Source organism: Trachurus japonicus, chromosome 1, assembly GCF_045865225.1.
Source record: "Trachurus japonicus isolate A0001 chromosome 1, Traja_1.0".
NCBI classification, from domain to species: Eukaryota; Metazoa; Chordata; class Actinopteri; order Carangiformes; family Carangidae; genus Trachurus; species Trachurus japonicus.
The window spans coordinates 5,119,375-5,134,303 of NC_140907.1; the positions used below are offsets into that span (position 1 = coordinate 5,119,375).

Below are 14,929 nucleotides of genomic sequence, written 5' to 3' on the forward strand. Positions count from 1 at the left end.
TGACGGGACGGCCCTCCATTCAGACACCCCTCCACTCCGACACCCCGCTGTTCTGAAATACCCCCACTTTGAAACACTGCTGTTCCGACCCCCCCCCCCCGGCAGCTGTCCAAGGTGCTGAACCCCGTGACGTTGTTTACACTCTGTGTTGCGGCTTGTCTGTGAAACGTGCGCTGCGCAGGGACTGGGAAGATCTGTCCCACTTGCTTTCTCCCCGACTCCGTTGTCGGAGATTTGCCACACAGTAATAGAAATACCCTTTTTTTCTCCCCCCCTGCTACGCTCGAGCATGGCTGAACCCGGCTGAAGCCGGCTTGAGCTCACAGGGCGCGAGGCTGCTGCAGCCGCCGCTCGTGCTGACAGCAGACTGAGGGAGATGCTTTGGTTGGGCTTAGGCAACGAAGAAAGGAGTTGGTTAAGTTTAGTAAAAAGACCAGGTAGAGGCTAGACAGGCTAGAAGCATAATGAACATTATATGTCATTAATATGAAGTATTTGCTTGTTTTGCAGTTAATTATGCACATGATCCATTTGACCCCAAAAAGGAAACAAGGATCAATGCGCATTGTGCACTGCACAGCCTCCAGTTCGTTTCTGATTACATCCGTCTGTCCGTTTGGAGTGGGGGGGTTTCCCCAATAGCCTTTTTGGAATAGCGGGGTCTTTAGAAAAAATAGAAAACCCCGCTATTACGATGAATGGAAGTCTATTTTCGGAAAGGCGGGGCTTCGGAAAGGCGGGGTGTAACCGATTTTAACCCGCGTCGCTTGCCGAGTCGTTTGACCCGCATCAGCGTGGGTCGACGCGGCTCGGTGCGCCTTTCCCACTGCCACCAAAAGCCGATTGTTAGCGGGTTTTTTGACCAGTGGGAAAGGGGTAAGAGATATAGCCTACTAATTTTATTATGGATATGCAATTTTCGAGAAAAGGCCTAGAAAATATGCTTGGTTTTTAACAAGTAAAAATGAAACATAAGGTAAATATCCTGCATAGTTCTCTGTGCTCATCTGATCAGAGTGGCGTCCCAAGCAACTGTGTGTTACACACACAACGGTCTGGCAACCAACTGCTGAAATTATTTTTCTGTTGTTGCAGTCCATATCTTTATCAATAGATGGTGGTATTCTGCTCATTCTCCATATTCAATCTTTATTAGCTCCACAAGTCTGTCGCAGTACTTTTCAGTATTTCCTGTTTTGAACTGGCGACATTCCTGCGCTGCACACAGAAAATTACACGTTTTACTTTGTGAAAGGAAGGGAGGGAGGAGTCTCCTACCAACAGACAGAAACAATGCTGACACAGATCACAAAAGTGCTCATGATACAGTTCCGAAGTGGATTGTACTACACAGAAGAGGCCTGGTTGTTCGGCAGAAGGAATACATTCAAAGAAAGAAAGAAAGTGAGGCAAGATGTGGCTCTGCTTTGCCAGAGGGAGTGAATGTTTTATGGGCCCCTTCGCTCACATGGGCCGGACGTGTTTGCCATTGTTTTTTGAGTCAATATGGCCGCAGCCTCAGCCACACTCAGCTCCAGCAGACGTTCATCCCTTGCCTGTCATCTAATTACGTAGAATACCTCTAGGGGTCGACAGAAGTTATGCACTACAGCTTTAAGGATTTGTCCATTTGTTTATGCCTTTAACTTGGCTAATATTATGCTCAAAGGTATTCTTAACAGCCTTAACCAAGGTTATATGTGCAATTTCCTGATATACAGTATATTTCAACACTCAACTTGTTGGGTTCTGTTTAAGAATTGGTCTGTCCATCTGTCCTCTCCATTTCCAGAACTGAAATGTCCTTCTACCAGCAGGCGAAAACGATCCAGTCCTTTACAGAATATTCAAACCAGCCTTGGTAAGAATCACATCAGTGCTTCCATATTGGTTTTAAGAATAACTTGACAGTTTCACAACCAAGGATCTGTGAACATGTTGTAAGATATCCACATCAGGTTGAAATACATGTAAATTACTGATTCTTTATTAAGTGAAAGCTATTCCCACATGAAAATGATTGGTAAAAGTAGGCATTCATTCATAATATGAGCTTCTGATATGTCTAATTATTTGGCATATATGCAGATACAGCAGGGCCAGTACTACAGCATCCATGTCTCAAATAACATGTCATGATAATGGTCTAACAGTCCAAGAGTGGATCAGCATTTTGAAGCCAACGCAGAGAGTCCGCTTAATAGGCAAGAGGGATTTGAAAATTAGCGATTCACTTACACAGTTCAGTGAGCATATGATATTTATTAGGGGTTGGGAGCTGAGCTGCCTGTTATTGGTTCAGCATTTTTTTCTCTTACAACTTATGATCCAGGTGTCCAATATTTAAAATCTTTCATCAGGTTAAAATATAAAGTTGAAAAACCTAAAGGGATAGTTCACCCAAAATTGAAATTGCACTCATTATCTACTCACCCTCATGTGGACTAAGGGCTGGGAGAAGTTTCAGAGTCCTCCGTGGCTTCTCTGAGTTACAGCGGGGCTCCGTGCAGCAGTGCATGTCCATATAACGGTTGCAAATGGATACCAACTGTCTTCGTAACAAAAAGACACACCAAAAAACATCTAAATACCTCCATGCTGCTCGTATGTAATGTCTGTCTTGTATTGAAGCCCCGAAATGCAAAATTGTCCCGAAAAAAAAAAAAAAAGTCTATATTTCAAGCTTGTTTTGTAGCGGAAGCTTCTCGAAGCTCCTCTTCCCGGTTCGTCTAATTTGGACGAACCGGGAAGAGGACGGACACTGGTTTGTCCAAATTTGGCGAACCGGGAAGAGGAGCTTCCGCTACAAACAAGCTTGACATATAGACTTATTTAATTTTTTTGGGACAATTTCGCATTTCGGGGCTTCAATACAAGATGGAAATTACATACGAGCAGCATGGAGGTATTTGGATGTTTTTTTGTGTGTCTTTTTGTTACAAAGACAGTTGGTATCCATTTGCAACCGTCATATGGACATGCACTGCTATGCCGAGACCCCCTGTAACTCAGAGAAGCCACAGAGGACTCTGAAACTTCTCCCAGCCCTTAGTCCACATGAGGGTGAGTAGATAATGAGTGAAATTTAAATTTTGGGTGAACTATCCCTTTAATTAACTTTCAGAGCACCTGTATGCACCGTAAGCAGCTGGGAACCTTTTATTATTGCCAGTATTCTTCTTCGTCATCTTACTAGGAAATCCTACTTCCCATACATGAAAAGTCACCAAACTTTGCACAAAGCTCCAGTCCCATGCCAGATTTACTAAACTCCAAGCACATGTCAATATTCATTTAAATTTAAAAACTTTAAAATTCCTACCCTACCAAACCAACTGTACATTTTGCAGCTTTTGTAGATTCAGTAGATTAATCATCAATATAGATGGCCAGGGAATGTGATAAACAACAAGGAACTTTCTCGTGTCAGGCTCACAGACTCAACTGCTAGGCCACCATCTAGAGTGAAAATTATAAAACATATTTTATGAAAATTAAAACTTTGGGTTGTAAGGAGAGAATTAAAGCAGAAGTAAGCAGAATGTTTGTGTTAATATAAGTCTTAAATAGTTATATCTTCCGATGGCAATCACTTACATAGAGTGTTTGGTCTGAAACACGGGTCTGTCAGTCGCTCTGCTCTGAGCCGAGGAGAAAACTTTTCTTGTATCCTACAAGTTTTATCCAATGAGGAGAGAGAACGGAATGAAGGGCTGTGTGTGCAGCCAAGGGATGCGCGTGAATGTGGTGACGTAGGGACGAGGACCAATAGATCCATGACGAGGGCGGGGACTGCTAACTCCATCGGCTGACAAGAAGTTATGGTGCGTTCAAGGCAACCCGTAACTCGTGTTTTTCCGACCTGTGAAGTCGTACCAGTTCGATCTGGTACGAGTTCATGGGTCGGAAGTTACGAGTGACCGTTATAGTGCACTTTCACAGGTAAAACAGGTAATAAAAACACAAGTTGCCTGGAACGCTACAAAGTCGTAAGTCGTGACTTGAAGCTGTAACTTACGGTTTCAAAAGCCTGCCTGGAACGCAGCATTAGCCAAAACGACCGGATCGCTTACTTCTGCTTTAATCCAGTAATTTCCAAATATGTATGAGGAAAATGTTCTGTTAAGAAATCCTTCTATATTGGTGTCATCTCTGTCTTTTCATTACCTTTTCCCCTTGTTAAGTGAGCCAATATACAGACAAAACTTTACGTGACTGTTGTTTGGATGGCATGAAGAAAACACCCCTCTCATACACCTGCGAGAGGCGCAGTGAGTACATCATAGATGGAGCAGCTTGTGTTCAGGCCTTCCTGCGGTGCTGCAAGGAGATGGAATCTCTACAGGCTGAGGAGAGGGAAGACAGCCTCGTCCTAGCTCGCAGTAAGAGACAGGGGCAAAGGGTTTCACATTCAGTGCTCAAACGATATTAGTAAGGACATTTCAACCTGGAGAGAATAAGTGATTTTTTTTCCCGATAACACTATAGGTGAGGAAACAGAAGATGACTACAATCCAGATGAAATAATTTCTCGTTCTAATTTCCCTGAAAGTTGGCATTGGACTTCTGTCAAACTGCCTGCTTGTGGTCAAAAGACATGGTGAAACAACTGCAGCAAACACACACAAAATCTATAATGACAAAAGAAACAATGCCTATAAAGTAGCATAGACTGTCTACATAGTGGTCTGCTGAGCCTATTTCTGTTATTCCTGCTGCCAAACCACTTAGCTTTCACACTTAAAGGGATAGTAGCATTTTTTTTTAAAGTGGGGTTGCAGTGTTTCCCCCAGAAAATGTGTTAGTTAAGGTGGTGTCTGACCTGTCGACGGGGGGGGGGGGGGGGCGAGCGGATCGATCGTCGGGGGGGGGGACGCACCACGCCGTGCCGTATTAAGACGGCGAATATCGCTACATTTTTTTTTTTTTTTTTAAGACGTTAGTTTAGGCGGCAGCTCTTTGTTGTTAAGGCGGCCGCCTTAACAGGAAAGCGCTGCGGGAAACCCTGGGGTTGTATGATCTACAAATAGCCCGTAAGTACTTTAATTGCAGTAGCAGACTCTCTACACTCCTCCCATTAGCAACGCCAGCCCATAGCCCTGCCCAGAGATTTACAACATACATTGTTGTGAATGGACCCAAAGAAACGGCCTATTTTCGTGGCCTAAAAGAGGTTTTACCTGAAAAAAAAAAACCCTAACCCTAACCCTACTTAGGGGCTATTTGTAGATCATACAACCCCACTTTAAAAAAATGCTACCATCCCTATTATCCCTATACTATCCCTATTATCTACTATCCCTATTATCCCTAATATATTTTTAAATGTCTGAAATGGACACCGCCTTTCTTTTGTATTCCAGTACCAGGAAAACCAATCCATTCCCTCTGAAAGACACTATCACAACCTGGGAGTTCATTGGAATCAGCTTTTCAAGAGAAAATAGTGAGGACTTGTATAGCTCCTTGTATTTGAAATTATAATGTCCTATTTTATTTTACTCTCTTCTCATCCAATATTTGTTTCTCTCATTTTCAAGGCATCTGTGTGGCCAAGCCATTATCAGTAGTTGCAAGGAAAGACTTCTTTGTTAAACTTCATCTGCCATACTCTGTTGTCCGTAAAGAGCAGGTGCAAATTAAGGCAGTTGTCTACAACTACAGAGATAAACCTTCCACTGTAAGTGTGAGAAACCTTTCCAATTATTCCAACCAGAATGTGCTCTTAGCAGGGGTTGGTTAGTGTAGTTATTGTGCTGGAACCAGCTCTTTTCAGCTCAATATGCCGGTACAATCGTGTCATAATACATGCGCACCTATCAACTGGACGTGTCACACCCGCGTGCTTTGACGCCTGTGCAGCAGACAGCGCCTGACGTGTAATGTAGTTTCCTCATTGACTTATAATGGCCCCCCGTTCACGCGCACGTTCACGCGTGATGACTGCTGCACGCCGGTAATCACACTACGCGTAGTGACCACGTGTAACATTCATGCGTTTTGTAGCGAACGCACGCATTAACGCTCGCATGATGATTGAACATTTTTGTCAGGCGCTCACGCATACGCTGAAACGACGTGCGCAAACTCTGTCACGCGTGACAAGAAGCTGCGTTCGTACAAAGCAGTGTCAGTGCCCGATCCGTACCCGGAACACGATCCGTTCCAGACGCTTCTGCGCATGCGCAGGCACATGCGCACTTCCCCCCTTCTTTTAGTTTACGGCAGTGTTAGGTTAGATTCAATTTAGACCTTGATGATCACCACTGATATACATGTATAATCCAGACATTGATTACTACCTCTGATCTATCCTCTAGTTAGACACTGATGATTACCTCTACCTCTGATCTCTTATTCAGACACTGATGATTACCTCTGATATATAATCTAGACATTAATCAATACCTCTGATCTATTTTGCTGTTCTGCCATACACATACTACCTCGTTGATTGAGAAACACGTACAATTAGAAATGCATTAAAGAACACTGAGATTACCCTACACTTGACCCTGATCTAAGTGAACACAGAACTGATTGTACACCACATGTATCCCTCTTTAGCATGTATCACATGCATTCCTCTTATAGACTAACCCTTTGTTGACTGTGTAGCATAAGTGAATGTGTTGATTGAGCTGTAGCTTCCTGGAAGGCATAGTGAGGAAGAAGCAAGTGGAGGTCAGAAGGCCAGGAGTTTAAAAGTGCACACATACACTCATCTTATTAAAATATATTAGATCTTCATATGATTCTTCTTTAGTTAATCTGTCTAACAAGTACTAATTATATTAAATACATTAGATCATCTTATGTTTCTTCTTTAGATAATCTTTTTATCAAGTATGTTAAAGGAATATGCATTCTCTAAGTTGATCATCTGGCAGGCAGAACACTAGTGTTGTTCAAGCTTAGTCTTACCACTCTTGTCAGCTCTGTTTATTAAAGTCATAATTTAACAAGTTGTTTTCGTGAGAATCGTTCAGCTTGGGCTCTCTCAAGGTTAAAGGGTAACTTCAGCATGTTGCTCATCAGTAGACCTATTCATTCTGCTCTCCCTCTTGTAACAGATTTATGATCATCCAACACGAGGAGATGATACAAACAGGGAGCAAGACGTAGGCAGGTGTCCTTGGGGGAAGATAAGAGAGCAGGATGCTTATACCCACGAGAGGCCCAAAGCAGAGTAGGGAGGGCTCTTCTCTTTCAGGGCGCTGTCTCCAGAAGATTGGATGGTTCGTGTGCCAAGGGGCTGGGACCAGCCCGTGCACCAACAAAGGGAGAACTAAGTTTAAACCAAAGTTCCTCCCCATCAGTTTTAACCAATAGAAATTAATTACACACACACATAGTGCGAAGTATATTAAGAGCATTGTAACGTTTTTTCGTCACTCTTCTCTGGGCGGGTGGTTGCAGCTAACTGCTTGCAGACTGCGATTTCCTTAACAGTGAAGATCCTTGTACAAGTCTTTTGATGATCCAACTTTAATAAATGGTCAACTAGAACGTCGTTGTTTGTCCTCTCTCAAATCAACGAACACGCATTTGTTGTATTCCTCTTTTTTACTACAACAAATTTTGGTGACCCCGACGTGATTTGAGAAGAGACCTAGAGATTGAAGACCGGGACAGGCGGCCTGCCAGCCTTCGCCGCCACCGGAGCCACTTCTCCAGACTCCTCACCACTCACAGGGGCCCCAGGATAAAGGTAAGCAGAAACCTGTTGTAGAATAAAACCAAATTCTGCATATTGAATATTCTAAATTTTGTGAGTGAGGAGGAGGTAAGGTGGAGTGTCATAAAATTTAATGATAAGTGTTAAAAGTTAATGATGAAGATAATTGATTAAATGCATAAGTTGGATCATTAAAATGTGATACTGGTTGAAGATTCCGCTGGGGGAAGGGCCCAGAAAACGTATTTAAAAGTTTGTTCAATTGTACTGGTTGTAATTCCGTTGGAGGAAGGGTCCATAAAAAACATTTTTAAAGGTTTTGGTTATTGTTACTGGTTGTAATTCCGTTGGAGGAAGGGTCCATAAAAAACATTTTAAAGGTTTGGTTATTGTTACTGGTTGTAATCCCGTTGGGGGAAGGGCCCATAAAAGTTAAAAGAGTGATGTCTGATTTGGCTGACAATTGTTTGTATTTACTTATTTATGACACTGGTTGAAATTCCGTTGGAGGAGGGGTCCATAAAAAGCTAAGGGTATCATTCGGTTTGGCTGTGAAATGGTTTAATAACGTTTGCATTAAGTGTCTGATAATATTTGCGGTGTCTGATGTGTGGTCCTGTTGACTGAGAATCCATTGAGGGTTTGTCGACAGGAGCGCTTCTGTGTTCTTGGTGAAAGCCTGACTGATGTGCGGTTTTGTCGACTGAGGGACCGCTAAGGGTCTGCTCACAAAGTCGTTTTTGTTTTCCAGCTGTGTTGACTTTGTATAAACTACTGGCACTTCAGCAAACAGTACTGCTGTTCTTCCTTGTGGCTCTTGAGGCTGACAGTAGATTAAGTGGCCCGCTGCCGTAAAAGTTGGCGCGTGGCAGTTGACCTCACATAAACTGAGGGTCGATGTTCATGGTCTGTGTGTCCGAGCATGTGGTGATAATTGTTGACTGAAGCCACGGGAGAGTCTGAAGCTGTCCAGGACCTCTGAAGGGTATCAGAGGGGCTAAGCTGTGTTTTGATGGAATATTGCATGCCGTGTGTGTTGTTTCAGTGGTGAACGTCAGCCATTTTAAGTGACTCTCGTGTTGGGTTGAGTGGAGCGTTTGGGTAGTGGTAAGTAATACCCTTATGACTCCAGGTTTGCCCTGCCCGGGAAACCATGGTTCAGTGTGTCAACGCGTTTCATTGCTGTCATGCGCACTTGGTATTTGCTGGTCTGACCTCATTAATGTACTGCAGTACGTCAATCTGGCTCCCTCTGGTGTTAAAACAAACAGTTGCAACTGATAAATTCTCCTCCAGAACCTTTGGCTCCCTCTAGCGTACTGTTAGAGGAGCAACAACTAAAAAAAAAAAAAAAAAAAAAAAAAAAGGTCCAAAATACCAAATTTAAAAAAAAAAAAAAAAAAAAAAAAAAAAAAAGAAGAGAGACTGAACACTCTGTCGCCATCTGGTGGACACGAGTTAATGTTTAAACTACTTTAAACGTAACAACAACTTAAGAAGCGATTATTACTATTAAACTGAGAATGAATAAACATTAATCATTAAATTTGTTAATACATTATAGCTTTTATGGTTGAAACTAATTAAACGTGATCACGTTACAACTCATTAATATAATTCTGGTAATAAAATACAAGTAAAATTACAGCTGTCTCACTAGAAGAAAAGTTAAAAAATAATTAACAATAAAGCAAAACAAAAGATATTTAAAAAATAGGAGAAGCCTGAATCTAGATTCTTAACTGTGTCCAGGTTAGATTACATCAATGACGAGCAACTGTAATTCAGTTCTCACCTAAACTATGTTACTAATAATGACACAACAACTTCTCTACTTTTAACTACCCCACAGTGAGAATGAATGATACCTCTGACTGATTGGTTGACTGTTGTATGAACTGACTGTTTGTGATTGTTTGATTGTATCTGACTGATTGGCTGACTGTCTGTGCGAATTGACTGTTTGTAATTAATTGGCTGACTGCTTGTGATATAATAGCTGGTGATTGATTGCTCGATTGCAGCTGGTGAACTCATTGCTGTTCATTGCCTGGATGATTGGTGTAATGACTGGTTGCTGACTGATGTGGGAATCTACTGGTGGTGTCTTGTTAATTGAGGAATCAATTAAGATTGGTTCCGTGGCAACTATGACACTATACCATTGATTGATGGATGCCGTAATTAATCTGCCAATTGATTTAATTGTTTGATTAATTTCTTGAATTGAGACTAAGTTACATAATTGCTAATTTAATTCTATACGATTTGCCTATTCAATTGTTTAATTAAGTATTTGATTACAGCTAAATCACAATTAGAATTAAATTTAATTATTTGATTAATTTCTTCAATTGAAACTACATTACTTAATTGCTATTTTGAATTCTATACGATTGGCCTGTTCAATTATTTAATTGTGTATTTGATTACAGGTAAATCAAATAAAGAAAATAAATTTAAAAAATAAATAAATAAATAAAAAAAAAAAAAAAAAAAAAAAAAAAAAAACGGTTTCATGTTCATACGATATGTGGTTTTATTATTACTCCACAGGCCATTTGATCAACTATTTGATTAATTATAACTCACTCAAATAATTAAATAAATATATATATATATTTGTTTATATAATAATTTTTCCAAATCCAACTTTAAAAACGGGTAATTAATTGACATGGGATTCTCATATTGATGCATTGATAACAGGATATTTAATTAATTACTTAATTAATGAATTAATTAATTACCAATTACTTGTTAAAAAAAAAAAAAAAAAAAAATTTTTTCCTTTTTAAAATTCGACCCATATAATCTTATTCCTAGATCACAATACACCATTATAGATAACAAGGTGTTTTGCCGTGAGGGGACGACTCTGGACTGATGAGACTTTCTGTGAGATTCGACACCCTGAGCGTTATTGAAGAATTGGAAGAAGGAGAACTGGGAACTGATCCAGCAGAAACTGAACAAGTCTTCATCCACAAAGAAGAGACAGCTGAGATACTTCTGGTTCAACAATACTGGGAGTCCATTTCCAACATTGACAGTACACTAAGAAGACTTAGTTGGCTTGTCCCAGTTTACGTAATAATAATATTAGTCGCCATTTTCTTCACCTTTATAGTCCGAAGCCTGTTTCTAAAAAACTAACTTTTCTATCCACTACAAACGTCGCCATGGAATCAACCCCTGAGAATCAGGGCCAATTGAAAGAATGGATCATCAGAAAGATGGAAGACACAGCACAGACAGGAGGAGGAACTGGTCGTGATGTCAGACCAACAGTGGAAAAGGAATGGAGTCGATGGATAGCCAAGGGATTCCTGGGTTCTGATCCAGCCACGGCGCTCCCCAGCGCGGCCGCCGTCCTGTGCATGTCATCACCTGCACCATCAGCCTACAGGGAGGCCAAAACAGCCTGGGAGAAAGGAGGGAAAACCCTTTGGAAGAAGAGGACCCTTGAAAAGCTGAAAGAAAAGGCCACAACGATCACTGCAATTTGTGGTCACATGTCACAAGCAATTAAAAAAGACAAAGCAAAAACAGACAGAGAAACCACACCTGAAAATGTCAAGGAGAAGAACGGACATGATGGACTCAACGGGACGACACACATGGGCTTATATCCCTCACTACCAGGATCTGCGCCCACAGCTGTCCCCTACCCCTTGCCCCCACCATACGCTCCTGTGAATGCACTGTGGGATGGGAACAACAATGGAAAGACTGACAATAACCGTGGAAAGATCCCATTCCAGGCTCCCCTGGTGCCCATCACAGCTGGATCACTGATGGTGAACTCTGGACTTTTGAACGTCCCTGATCGTTCCCTTGACGCCTTAACATGCCGCCCCAACAAGACAGAGGAGTCAGTCGAGGACTTGGTGACTGTCATACAAACCCAGACTCAACAACTGAGAGCTCAAAAGGTCATCCTTGAAAAACTGGCAGGCCTTACCCTGGAACCTCAACCTCCCAAGAAGGCCGATGTGCATCCCAAGGAGCCTCAACCTCCAAAGAGGCCTAACTTAAACCTCATGGACGCACAGCCATGGGACCTGGACTGCCTGGAACAGCAGGTTTCCCGTCCGCATCAAAGACCACTGCCAGTTGACGACAGTGCAGGAACAACAGCACGCCCAGGTAACATGAAAATCACCGCCCCCAGCCACACCTTGCCATCAGCTGGTGGAGAACTGGGAGCCCCTGGCCTCTCGGAGCTGGGATCCATGAGCTGTGTCGAAAATGAGGAAGAAGAGAAAGAACGACGTGAGTACAGGAGGATGTGTATCCTCACTGGTGAATATGCCGACTATGTTCCAAGAGAGAAAGCTACCCTACCAGCTCCTTCCAAAGCTCCACAAGGTACACCAAGCGGTAGCGACACAGATTCCTCATCCCACAGATCACCATACCTCTTCAGATCAAGAGACCGCCAGTCTCAACCTAAAGCTGGCAACTTTCCCCTCAGACTCGGAGGAAATGGAGCGGCAGTCTACGTTCCATTTCAACACAGAGACATGGAAGGACTCGTGGAAAAGCTGCCTCCCCTCACAGGAGGAGCAGGACCATGGATAAGGCAGTTTGAAAGCCTCACTGCTGGAGAAGTTCTGTGTCTGGGAGACATAAGAGGGCTCTTGGCCAGAGCTGAAGGGGTATCTGATGCAACTCGCATGATGAGAGGAGCTGGAATCAATGGGAATCTCCCTAATGACACCCCCTTCAACCACTACCGTAACCACTTGTGGACCTCATTGAGAAACGACTACCCAACACCGCAAGACATGCTCACTGTGAGAGCCCTGAAAATACGTGACGACGAGGAGATCTTGGAATACATAAAAAGAGCTGAGAGAGTTTGGGAACTAAACACTGGCGCCAGACATGACAGCAGCTCCCAACAAATCTCCTTCTTCAGAGACCAGTGTCACAGAGGGCTACCGGATTCAGTGAGAGAGAAACTGGAAGATGTTGTGGGACTGGCCGGTGAGTCGGAACGAAAATGGAGAGAGACGGTTGCTCATTGGTACAACCGCCACAGCTTGAAGCGATCTGATGAAAGACTTGAGCTGGAACGGATCACCAAAGCCCTGCTCAAGATGCAGATGCGTGAAGCCAGTACCCAACAGAAGGAGAAGCCCAAAGCAAAACAGATGGTTGCAGCTGTCCAAACTCCCCCTGTTGAAGGCACTACACCACTTCCTGCCCCTGGGCAACTCCAGATCCAAGCCCCTGCCCTCTCTCAGACAGTGCCACTGACCCCACCAGCTCCCCCAGCAGTTGCTCCACCCCAGCTGTACGCTCCAGCCCTGCCTCAACCACTGCAGTACGGTCAAGCTCCCCCTCAACCACTGGCTCTGCCACAGCCGCAACACTATGCTCAAAATTACCCCCAGCCCCAACAGCCTGCTGTGTTTCCCCAACCCCTGCAACCGACCCCTGCACCTGTCTACCAGCCACAACAGCCTCCCGTTGCCTATCCACAACAGTACCCCTATCCGCCCCAGTACCAGTGGTCTTCAATGAGAAGGAGACCATACTCACTGCGTGCTCAGCGTCCGTATGGACAGTGCCATGGATGTGGCCAACTCGGACATTGGATCAAGGAATGCCCACAAAACAAAGCAGTCCCCAGAGGAGGGAGAGGTGGCCAGCCCTCCCTGCGTCAGATGCCGCTGACAACCCAAGCCCAACCACACTACCAACCACAAAGCTGACGGGATCCTGAGTCTTTTGCAAGTCAGCTGTTTCTATCTGGAGCTGAGCCAATGGTGACTTGCAAGATCAATGGTGAAATGTTTGAACTGATGGTTGATACTGGAGCTGCAATATCAACTATCAACACTCCCATTCCACTATCAACACAGACTATCACCATTGTCGGGTACTCAGGAAAACCACAGACTCAGAAATTTTCAAATCCATTGGTTGTACAATTCGGCCAGCAAAAACTCTCCCATCAGTTTCTCTACGCCCCTGACTGTCCTCTGAACCTGCTAGGAAGAGATCTACTATCAAAACTTGGGATCACCATCCAATGTGATGACCGAGGACTGATCGTTCATCCCCCTTCCGACACACTCACTCCAAAGGCCAGGATACTCTATATGGCCCCCACTCAGAGTTTGACTGACAAGCAAACCGAAGTGTTCTGGTCACGCCTTGTTTCAACTGGGGAAAAGACGCCGCATGTTCAGTATGCCTACATGGACTGGAAGCCATGGATCCAGACCAAGCTCACACTCAAAGACCCACCAGATCCCTTACACTGCACCTACAACTTCATCACTACCTCTGATGAGGAATACTCACAAGCCTGGGCTGAAGACAGAGAACGCCAAACAGAGATCTTGAACATTGGAGACATCTACCTTGGACAGGAGGGAGTTGCAGCCCACTGTCAGCTAACTCCTGAACAGAATAACTGGTACACTCTTCATTCACATTCCGCCCCACACGTCACACTAGCCATTGGAAAAGGACATGAAGCACAGTCACTGGGGCCCATGATGAAGAAAGCCCTGCAGATGGAATGGACTCCAGCACATCACCCCCGCCTCTTCAGAAATGAGGAAGCAGACATGTGGAAAATATCGTTTTCCAGCATGGAATCAGCAGTCTTGGAGGTTAATGATCTGTCACGATGTTATGGCCTCGACTCAGCTGATCATCCAGACACCACAAGACTGATCACTCACATCCCATCCTCTCTGTGGACCACAGACCCCTATGACGTTGGCCTCATCGCCAACCACCCTGTTCGGGTCACACCCTTACCGAACCAACAACCTGTGTGGAGACCCCAATATCGCCTGAAACCAGAACAAGAAGCTGGAATTGCAGAGACCATCGATGGACTCCTACAAGCTAGAGTGCTGGTCCCTTGTCGATCACCGTGGAACACGCCCATTCTCCCAGTCTCAAAGGGTGAAGGGAAAGGATGGAGAATGGTGCAGGACTTCAGAGCTGTCAATGACGCAACAACACCAACTGCTCTACCTGTTCCAGACCCCTATCTGGCCCTACAGAACCTAACACCTACACACAGGTATTTCACAGTCATAGACTTGGCCAACGCCTTTTTCTGCCTACCTTTGACTCCAGAGTCTCAGCAGATCTTCGCTTTTACGTACAAACACCAACAGTACACGTACCTACGGCTCCCGCAAGGATTTCGCGATAGCCCAGGTCTGTTCAACGACGCCCTTCGCACTGATCTCCAGGACTTGGCCCTGCCAGAGGAGG

The 14,929-nt window shown here is 44.0% G+C and overlaps 1 protein-coding gene across 1 annotated transcript in view; it reads left to right on the forward strand.

Moving 5' to 3' along the window:
* LOC146991258 (complement C3-like) overlaps nucleotides 1-14,929 on the forward strand; it is a 71,848-nt gene that overhangs the window by 35,174 nt on the left and 21,745 nt on the right. Inside the window, exons 17-21 of the mRNA XM_085798665.1 lie at nucleotides 1,793-1,861; nucleotides 4,185-4,382; nucleotides 4,489-4,600; nucleotides 5,364-5,446; nucleotides 5,541-5,680. Of these exons, the coding sequence (XP_085654791.1) occupies nucleotides 1,793-1,861; nucleotides 4,185-4,382; nucleotides 4,489-4,600; nucleotides 5,364-5,446; nucleotides 5,541-5,680 (602 nt within the window). The remainder of the gene's footprint in view (nucleotides 1-1,792; nucleotides 1,862-4,184; nucleotides 4,383-4,488; nucleotides 4,601-5,363; nucleotides 5,447-5,540; nucleotides 5,681-14,929) is intronic.